At 27.4% G+C, this 10,267-nt stretch overlaps 2 protein-coding genes across 4 annotated transcripts; one reads left to right on the top strand and one right to left on the bottom strand.

Moving 5' to 3' along the window:
* Positions 1-203: 203 nt before the first annotated feature.
* Positions 204-4,523, bottom strand: LOC109600608 (saccharopine dehydrogenase-like oxidoreductase). Of its 2 annotated transcripts, none has more exons than XM_049965268.1 (7): positions 4,401-4,523; positions 2,472-2,658; positions 1,496-1,756; positions 1,188-1,437; positions 874-1,111; positions 563-807; positions 204-508 (listed from the first exon to the last, which is right to left on the bottom strand). In XM_049965268.1, the coding sequence occupies exons 2-7, from the start codon at positions 2,644-2,646 to the stop codon at positions 403-405; spliced, it is 1,275 nt and encodes a 424-aa protein (XP_049821225.1). In that variant the 5' UTR covers positions 2,647-2,658; positions 4,401-4,523; the 3' UTR covers positions 204-402. The 2 variants fall into 2 exon arrangements, with proteins under 2 accessions (XP_049821225.1, XP_019872339.1); XM_020016780.2 differs by lacking the exon at positions 4,401-4,523 and adding an exon at positions 2,726-2,782.
* A 28-nt stretch (positions 4,524-4,551) lies between these two features.
* On the top strand, positions 4,552-6,526 carry LOC109600606 (G kinase-anchoring protein 1). 2 transcript variants are annotated; one of them, XM_049965273.1, is made up of 6 exons: positions 4,552-4,813; positions 4,873-5,140; positions 5,194-5,342; positions 5,399-5,525; positions 5,611-5,759; positions 6,405-6,526. In XM_049965273.1, the coding sequence occupies exons 1-6, from the start codon at positions 4,655-4,657 to the stop codon at positions 6,414-6,416; spliced, it is 864 nt and encodes a 287-aa protein (XP_049821230.1). In that variant the 5' UTR covers positions 4,552-4,654; the 3' UTR covers positions 6,417-6,526. The 2 variants fall into 2 exon arrangements, with proteins under 2 accessions (XP_049821230.1, XP_049821229.1); XM_049965272.1 differs by lacking the exon at positions 6,405-6,526 and adding an exon at positions 6,057-6,351 and having other exon boundaries at positions 4,557-4,813.
* Positions 6,527-10,267: the final 3,741 nt, after the last annotated feature.

Genomic DNA, 10,267 nt, shown 5'->3' with positions numbered 1-10,267 from the left:
TTAAAAAGTTACTAATGAGTGTCCTTTGAAGTGTAACAAATACCTCCATTAGTGCTTCTAGGATTACATTGTTTTAATTTCATATAAAAATATATTTTAAATAATACTTTTACATTTGATATATATTCTACATATTCAACATGCTGATATACAAATATCTAGTTTAAAGTGACTTGAAGGTAAAGTTTAATTTAAAAAACACGTTCCCATTGCCGACTTTTATTAATACTTCAATTATTACAATATAAAAATATAAAGCTTTTCAATAAATTTCAGACTATTAGTAATATTATAATAACTAGACAAAAGTCTTCAGCAAATAACATTAAATAAATTTACGTATACATAATATATAAATGCACGATTACAATTAATAATTAATATTGAAACAGTCACTGCATTTTAGATGTCCTTTTGAGATAATATTTCAAAAGTTACTTCATTTTCATTCAATTCATTAATCAAGGTTGTCTTGGCGAAAAGGGCTCCAGGGGGATATACGCCACCCCTACAATTTAAAATATATTACATATTATTTATAAAATGTAAAAAAAAAACATACTTTGGGGGAAGTTTGTTCTTCTCAGTTAAAATCATAATTGCAGATAAGACCAGGGCAATACAAGTTGTGCCATATGCTGGATTTCTTCCCTTGACTCTTCCCACAATTTCCCTATTTTCTGGTCCATCTTGTTTATCACCCTTCCATCCTTTTCCACGAAACGTAATGCTGAACCAGTACTTGCTAATTTTTTCTTCTGAAGGATTCTCTGTGCCAAACAAACCGCCACTGAACAGACCTGGATACTACAAAAACATGGATGATTAGTTTATTGTTAGTAGTAGATTAATATACAGTTAATAAATTCTTACTTTTAAAAGTAGTTGAATTCCCCACTTGAATTTAGTGAGTAACACAAAGATGCTTCCAAAGAACGCCATCAATAGTACAATCCAAATAGAATCGACCATAAAATATGTGTCTACTTGGACTGGTCTCTTGGAATTTGTATCATAAAAATATCTCTGAGTTCTTCTCACGACTGATTTATCAGAACCGGGAAAAGGTAAGGCCCATCCAGGTTCTAGATCCACCTTGTGGGGGAGAGCACTGAAAAATATTTTAAAAATAACAAATTCTCATGACATTAATAACCGAATTCCATAATTATTTGCTTGATACCCACGTATGTTGTAATTGTGGTTCAAATTTAGGCAAACGTTCTGGATAGAGCATCCTTCGAATAGTTTTCAATTCGGCAGCGTGTGCTAATCCGTAAACTGCAGAATGCCAAGTTCCATAGTTCCCTGCTGGTCCCGAAGCGGCTACTTCTCCCTCTTCCCATCGTTTCAAATATGTTTCGACTGAATTCAATGTTCCCTCAAACTTCTGTTCGAGGAACACAACGCCCAAATCGCTTGGAATACTATCGAAACCTCAAAAATTAAAAAAAATTGTGATACTGGTGTTTATTGAACGAATAAGAATACTTACCACATGCGCTGACAACATAAACTCCTTTTTTCTCTGCTTCCTCACTTTGCTCCAACTGTACTTTCTCCATGTATTGCGGTTCACCGCTGACGTCAACGTGGTGGGTACCGGCAGCAATGCAGGCCTTAACCACAGCTTCCCCCAAAAAACGATATGGTCCACAACAATTAATGACACATTTGGTTTTCTCGGCCATGGATTTTAAAGAATCATCATCATGAATATCGGCAATAACCAACGGAATTTTTGATAAATCTTGTCCTAGAAAAGATTTTCATTAGTATTTAATTAAATAGATAAAATAAAGTATAAACTCAATATTCAGAGGTTGCGTGGTATTTTTGTTCAAAGAGAATATAATTGCTAAAACAGATACAGTCTCAGATATTTCCAAATGACCTATTTGAAATAGAAGTTATTGATTGCATATATATTTATACATTGTGACTGCAAACCTTTATTCACAAGCTTTCTGGACAAATTAGAAGAAAATTCTCAATAATTGATTAACACCAATTCATGCTACATTAAATAAAGTAATAAACATATAATGTGATAATTAACTGTAACTAATTAAGAATTACTGCAAGAACTGTGTACATAATATATTATAAATTATCGAATTAACAGAGAGAAAAATAACAGTTTTAAAATAATTGGGCATATTACAAATTCAAGTATTCCTTATCTGTGGATTTTGTTAAGGCTCTGTTATCTAATCACATTTTTTATGCATGTGTTGAAATTTATTTTTAGTGCTGCAGCATAATGATTATTATATGCAAATCAATTAGCCGACCGTTACTAAAATTATTCAATTGTGGGCTAGACATTATATTAGATGAATTAATTGCGAAACCTATGATACGTGTAAAATAAAAATGAATACAAAATGCGTGCGAGAGATCAATTACATCAAATTACAATGAGTATGCACAATAAGAATTCAGAAAATATTACAATCGCATCGTCATACCAATTTCTTTTCCTACTTCGTCCAAAACATCTTTCAATTTAGACTCGGACCTTCCGGCGACACCCCATGTCAGATTCCTACCGTGAGCCTTGGACAATTTTGCGATAGGTGCGATGCAGTGTTTACCGGTGAATCCGGTTGCGCCCAAAATTAACATATCCAATCTGTCTGTCATGTTGGGAGGAAGCTGAAATTTAAATAATGGTTAACTACTAATGTGAATTATAAAGCGGGTCGTTGGTTAGTAAAATTACCTCATACTTTTTGCATACTGGCAAATAGAAGTGTTTTTTCATTATCAGAATCTGTTGCGCAATGAACTAGTGTGCATCAAAGTGCAATAAAATAGAATGATACCTTTGAAATCGCAATTACTGAACTTGGTTCAAGGATATAGTGTTATAATTATATCAATTAAAGTACAAGCAAAGATTAAACATTTTTTATTATACAATTGCAATTATAAATAAACAAGTCGCGAATCTTCACTTATGCCACACCAATAATCAATGAGAGAAATTTTGTTCTTAACATAAATATAGGTGTCCGAAACTTGATACATGGGAAACAATTGATATTGAATTTCTTTCAGAAGCATTTTAACAGGCATGTTATCGTTTTAATATTGCTCATATTCCATAGAAATGACTATGCGTTTAAAAATAGAATGATTTATAAACAGTATTCACTCATGTAAATGTTAGTTAAAAGTATCCAGCTTGGGGCAACAGATATTTTTAAAATTTTAAGAAGAAAACTTAAGAAAAGAAATGTATCAAACAAACCAAAGTTCACGCCTTGTATAGACAATTTTATATAATCTTGTTATAGTGAAATTTGATTTGATACTTGAAATTTTTAAAACAAATGTATCAGTGACCCGACATTATATAATTTAAAAATCTGAACTGGTGCATAGATGTGCTGTCAACCATCACTTAAACAAATGAAAATAAATACGAGTTTTGTGCTACAGTTCTTGTTAAGTAACTGTAGAGTGTTTCTAAACTATTTTGTATGCACTTATGTATACTATTTATTTAATGTTTATCTTTCTTTTTATGAAAGATACTTGGAATTTGAAAGTATCCTTCAGATATTTTCAAATATCATACCATACATCTGCTAAATCACTCTCACAGATTAATTTCGCAGGTTAGTACGAAGACTCGATGAGTAATCTTAAGAATAACAATATTATCAATATACTGCACAGTTATTTTCACAACATAACACGAAAGCTGATAAGCACTTGAGTTATTTTTAGTCCAGACTATTTAACATATATAATGTAATCAATTAGGTGGTTTGTACACTAATAAATTGATGATGTCTGCTGGAATCAAAATGATATAAAAAGGCGTATTTACATAATACATTTCAATTTCAATTGTACATTAAAAATTGTCAAATTAATGTCAATTAAAAAATATGTCAATACTGATCCAGTTTTAGTTGTTAAAAATATTGAGATGAACGATTTTAACTGATCACAAACGCATCAGAGACTTCATATTCAACATAAATATTTGTTATAATACTTAGTACGATATATATGGAATAAAACTAGGAACTTCATACGAACCGGTTAATTTATGACGACGCAATTTTTACGGACAATAGGAAAACCTTGGATTTGAGGAACATCATCGGGATATATTATATAAACAACGCAATTGATCGTAATATTTAGTTTAATAACTAAAATCTAAAGAGAAATACGTATAATAGATGAACCTTGGAAACATAATTTATTTATGGTAGGTCATGTCCGATTGGACAACATTGTTTCTTATTTTTTAAGTAAAATAAACATTGACATACATATTTAACCATTTCAGGTAATAGAAATAAACGAATTAAATCATTTCTGACGACAAATATTCATAATTTATCATTAAAACGTAGAAAACGCCGTTTAGAACTCACCTATAAAACACAACCAACCTGAACGAAACTACCTGTCAAACTACAAAAACGATCCGCTACGGTAAAAAAAAAGTCTGCCTTTCAGTGCTACCAACCGAGAAATCGAAACATAGCGAAAATCGCACGTTCTGAGTGGCGGCTAATCTGGTGATTTTAATACGCTGTGGTTGGCTATTAAACATCTGAAATTTTCTGACATCTGATTGTGAGTGAAGCCGGTTGGCAGCTAAACAATTTAGATAAAAATTATAACCATGCAGAGAAATTGCGGCACGGATATTTCCGTGCCATCTCGCTTCGCCTGCCTTAAAATCGAAGACGATGAATTTAGACCTGTAGTAAACAAAAATTCTAAGAAAAAAAACGATAAAAAGCCCACAAATGCGAATACAAATAAAAAACCAAATAAACAAGTAAGTGATTGAACGATTGTCAAACGGTTATATTTTATGTCAGTTGCTCTATTATTAAGGTGACTAATGGACAACAAAAGAAAAAGTCGAAGGCAAAACAGGAGGACAAGCAGTGGGAAGAATGGAAGAAAAAAGATGATGAACTGGTCAATGATCATTATCAACAAGATTTGCAATGTGCAATACTTCAATCTAAGCTGGAATTTGAGCAGAAAAAAAGAAACCCTCCGGTTGTACAAATTACTGAAGTCTCAACGCTCAAGAAGAAAAAGAGTAAGACCATGTCTTTAGATGAGTTCCTTGAACAGAGAACTGTAAATGAGAATGGTACAAACTTCTTAATGATTAACTTATAGATTGTAATATGATTTGTATTTTAGTTGCACCAAAGGATGATGATGTTGATCCCAACTTTTTTGATAAAATATCTGCTACAGTAAAGAAGGAGCTTACGAAAGAAGAAATTAATGCCAAGAGATGGGAAAGGGAAAGAAATATTGATGAAGTAATTTCCCTAGCTCAGTATCAAGTATGTTATATATACAAATAAAAATGATTTGATTTATTAAATATTATTTTTTTAAGGCTAAATATGAGCAAGAAAAAGAAAAGAATGCTACTCTAACCAAGGAATTAGAAATTGCTCATAAAGAACTTGCTATTGTTAAAGCTCGAAATGCTACATTATGCAGTCTGTTAAGTCAGGGAGAAAGTAAGCATAAATTTATCAAAATCACATCAATCAATTCAAACTAATTGAAAAAACACAATTTGTTAATATTAATGTAATTTTACAGTGAAGGACAAAGCATCTGTCTTGTTGGAACTGGAAAAAGTTACAACAATGAAGGAGGATCTAACAGAAGAAGTAGGCAAATTACATAAACTGTTGGAGCAAGAAAGATCCAAAGCAAATGCCAATAATGGTGACAAGAATAAGGAAAAGGTGAGAATTATTACTATTATTTTGCATGCAATAAGTTTTCTTTCAATGTCAATTTTATAATGTTTTAATGAGTATATTTGAAATGTTTGATGTTTGAGATTTTTAAGATTGTTGAGTATTGTAATTTGACTTTGCTTTTATAAGTATATTTGAAACCAAAAACATACTTCCTAGTAATAAGATAACATAATTTTTTTTGGTAATTATTATTCCCTGATCTTTTGCTTTTGGTGTATTATTTTACTTATTTTTATGTATTTGTTCTTTGTAGTTTAATATGTGTTTGTTATTTTACAGAAACGCAAGAAATAATAAGTTTTGGAAAGACGAGTTATTAGAAGACTGTTTTTATTTTGTGATGTTTTGCATGCTATTTAGTGTGTTATTATTTAGTTTAGATTAATAGAATGTAACTTATTTTAAAGAAATCAGTCTCTTCAATTTAATTTGATCAAAGTACATTGAGTAATATATTCTCAAACTGTGATAACATTTTAGGAATCATTTAATAGTATTATTTTGCAGTATTTTTTTTTAATGAAATTATGCTAAATGTTCTAATCTTGTTCAAATTTGAAGAGACTTTGAAATTCCTTTTTATATTTTTTGTTTACAAAGAAAGTGACAATAAGTTTTATTTTTCAGAGTAAGAAATGATTTCTCTATATAAGTGACAGTGATATTTGTATTTTCATATTTAATGTGAATCTATGTTGTCTATGTTATACCCAATGTTTATAATTTAATAAATTCTTTTTATATAAAAAAATTTCTTATTTAAAGAAACCTTCAAATACTAATGTGCCATGTTGTTAATTATTGAGGAACATTAACAGAACTTGCAAGTAGAAAAATTGCTTGAACTGCTAGAACAAAAAACATACAAAATCAATACTGATAAGAGTAAGTAAAAGGAAACAATTTAATCACTATTTTATTTAAATTTTCCTTCAATCAATTTAATTTTTTAAAAAGTAAATTTTCAAAATGTGATTATATTTGAAGATTTTTAATATTTTCGTGTTTTGCATTAATTTGCTTTTGCTTTTAAAATATTTCTAATTTTAAATATAATACACTTCAATTTAATATAACTTTAATAAATTCATTTTTACTTGACACTGATGAATCATAATGCTGAGTGGCAATTAGTTTGGAATGATTAGGTAAAATCATATATCTTATACAGAACAAACTATATAAAGGTAAATTGCATAAACTGTTGGAGCAAGTATGTAAATTTAACAGATTAATCACTATTTTACATTTAAGAAAGATATTTCTTTAAATTTTCTGTCAATATACATTTTTACAATTATTAAACGTATACTTCTAATGTTTCATGTTAAAGAAAGATAATGAATGATAACATCTAAGTAAAATCACAGATCTTGAATTACAACTGTTGAAGCAAGAAAGATGTGAAGCCAACAGTGACATGAATAATAAAAATAAACAATTTCATCACTATTTTGGATTTAATAAAAATGGTTGTTTAAATTTTCTTCCAAAGTCATTTTTATAATTACTAGTAAATATATTTCCAGTGTTTGATGTTGAGTGAATATCATTTAATACGTTCGACTTTTGCATTAATTTGAGTTTTCTTAAGAAATATTTCTAATTTTAAATCTAAATACAATAATTCATTTATATTTCAAGTGGTTATTTAATTTGATCAAAAAAGTACATTGAATAATATAATATCAAACTGTGATAGCATTTGGGTTCCGTTTATTAGTATTATTTTGTAGTATTTTTTAAAAGATGATGAGATGTTCTAATTTTATTTAGATTTGAAGAGATGTTTGTTGTTAAATGAAGATATTTTAATATAGTTTTGCATTAATTCTCCGAATTTAATCAACTTTGATATTGAATAATAGCTATCATGAAATGTCTAGGTAAAATCACAAATCTTGTAGTCTGTTAATTCTTGAGTAAAATTGAAAAATAACTAGTTACACAAATTACAACTGTTAAAGCAAGAAAGATGCAAAGCCAATAGTGACATGTTCACAATTTCATCACTATTTTTAACTTAATGAAGATGATTGTTTAAATTTTCTTTCAACGTCATTTTAATAATTATTGGTAAGCATATTTCCAGTGTTTGATGTTGAGTGAAGATTATTTAATATTTTCGAGTTTTGCATTAATTTGAATTTTCTTTTATACTTAATGTGATTATTTAATTTGATCAAAGTACATTGAATAATATAATATCTAACTGTCCTAGCATTTAGATCCTGTTTATTAGTATTATTTTGTAGTATTTTTTAAAGAAATGTTTTAATTTCATTCAGATTTTAAGAAACTTCGAAAATTCGATTAATGTTATTCGTTTATCAAAGAAAGTGACAATAAGTATTATTTTTTAAAATAAGAAATTACTTCTTTATATAAATGATGGTGATATTTGTATTCTGATATTTAATCTGAAAGTATAATAACTGTGTTTAACCCAATACTTATTATTTAATAAATTAATTTTCACTCGACACCGATGAGTCATAACGATGAGTGGTAATTCGTTTGGAATGATTAGGTAAAATCATAGATCTTGTACAGAATAAACTATATAAATATGTAAATTGCATAAACTATTGGAACAATAAGTAAAATTTAATAATTTCATAACTATTTCACAGTTAATAAATATATAACTTAACATTTTCTTTCAATATATATTTTTACAGTTATTAAATATATACTTTTAATGTTTGATGTTAAATGACGATATTTTAATATAGTTTTGCATTAATTCTCCCAATTAAATTAACCTCGATAATGAATAATAACTATCATGAAATGCTTAGGTAAAATGATAGATCTTGTAATCTCTTAATTATTGAGTAAAATTGGGAAATAGCTAGTTACACAAACTGCAACTGTTGAAGCATGAAAGATACAATGCCAACAGTGACATGAATAAATAAAATGTAACAATTTCATCACCAATTTTGACTTAATGAAAATGATTGTTTAAATTTTCTTTCATCGTCATTTTTATGATTATTAGTAATCACATTTTCATTGTTTGATGTTGTGTGATGATTATTTAATATTTTCGAGTTTTGCATTAATTTGAATGTTCTTTTATACTTAATGTGGTTATTTAATTTGATCAAAGTACATTGAATAATATAATATCTAACTGTGTTAGCATTTAGAACCTGTTTATTAGTATTATTTTGTAGTACTGTTTAAAGAAATATTGTAATTTCATTTAGATTTTAAAAGACTTCGAAAATTCGTTCAATGTTATTTGTTTAACAAAAAAAGTGACAATAAGTTTTATTTTTTAAAATAAGAAATGACTTCTTTATATAAATGACGATAATATTTGTATTTTGATATTTAATCTGAAAGTATAATAACTGTGTTTAACCCAATACTTATTATTTAATAAATTAATTTTCACTCGACACCGATGAGTCATAACGATGAGTGGCAATTCGTTTGGAATGATTAGGTAAAATCATAGATCTTGTACAGAACAAACTATATAAATATGTAAATTGCATAAACTATTGGAACAAGTAAGAAAAATTTAACAATTTCATCACTATTTCACATTTAATAAATATATAACTTTAAATTTTCTTTTATTATACATTTTTCAGTTATTAAACGTATACTTCTAATGTTTGATGTTAAATGAAGATATTTTAATATAGTTTTGCATTCATTCTCCGAATTTTATTAATCGTATACATATGTACTTCTAATATTTAATGTTAAATAAAGATATTTTAATATAACTTGTATTAATTCTCCGACGGCCTTGATAATGAATAACTACCATACCATGTTTAGGTCATTCATTAATTATTAGTAAAATTGACGGAACAACTAGTTATACAAATTGCTGCTGTTGAAGCAAGAAATATTCAAAGCCAACAAAAAAGATGGACGTATTTTTATTACATATATTAAAATTAGTAAAACTAATAGTAATATTTAGGAATTGTTTAGAAGTATTATTTTCTATTATCTTTAGAAATAAATGTTCTATTCTTATTTAGATTTGAATTCTTCTTTAATTAAATATGAAACCTTCGAATACTAATGAGTCGTTATGATGAATGATAATTAATATGAAATGAATAGGTAATTTTAGATATTGCAATCTGTTACTTTGAGGAATATTTTCAGAACATGTACATAAACTGTTGGAGCACGAAAATAAATGAAAGAGGGCAATTTCATTACTATTTGTTTAATTTATCTTTCAATGTCAATTTTTAAAATTAAAGTATATTTCCAATGTTTGATAATATTTGATTTTTTTTATTTTTGAGTTGCATTAATTTGATTTTCCTTTAAAATATTTGTAATCTTAAATATAGCTTCTAATTTTGTTTTTATAATATTTCTAATTTTAAATATAAATATAATTTTATTTTATATAAAATAGAAATTATTTATAATTATAGTGCAGTCTTTTTTAAAATAATTGTTCTAATCCTATTCAGATTTGAATAGATAGGAAAATTCGTTTTATA

This window comes from Aethina tumida, chromosome 3, assembly GCF_024364675.1.
Source record: "Aethina tumida isolate Nest 87 chromosome 3, icAetTumi1.1, whole genome shotgun sequence".
In the NCBI taxonomy this organism is placed as follows: domain Eukaryota; kingdom Metazoa; phylum Arthropoda; class Insecta; order Coleoptera; family Nitidulidae; genus Aethina; species Aethina tumida.
This window is presented reverse-complemented; position numbering and strand designations above follow the sequence as displayed.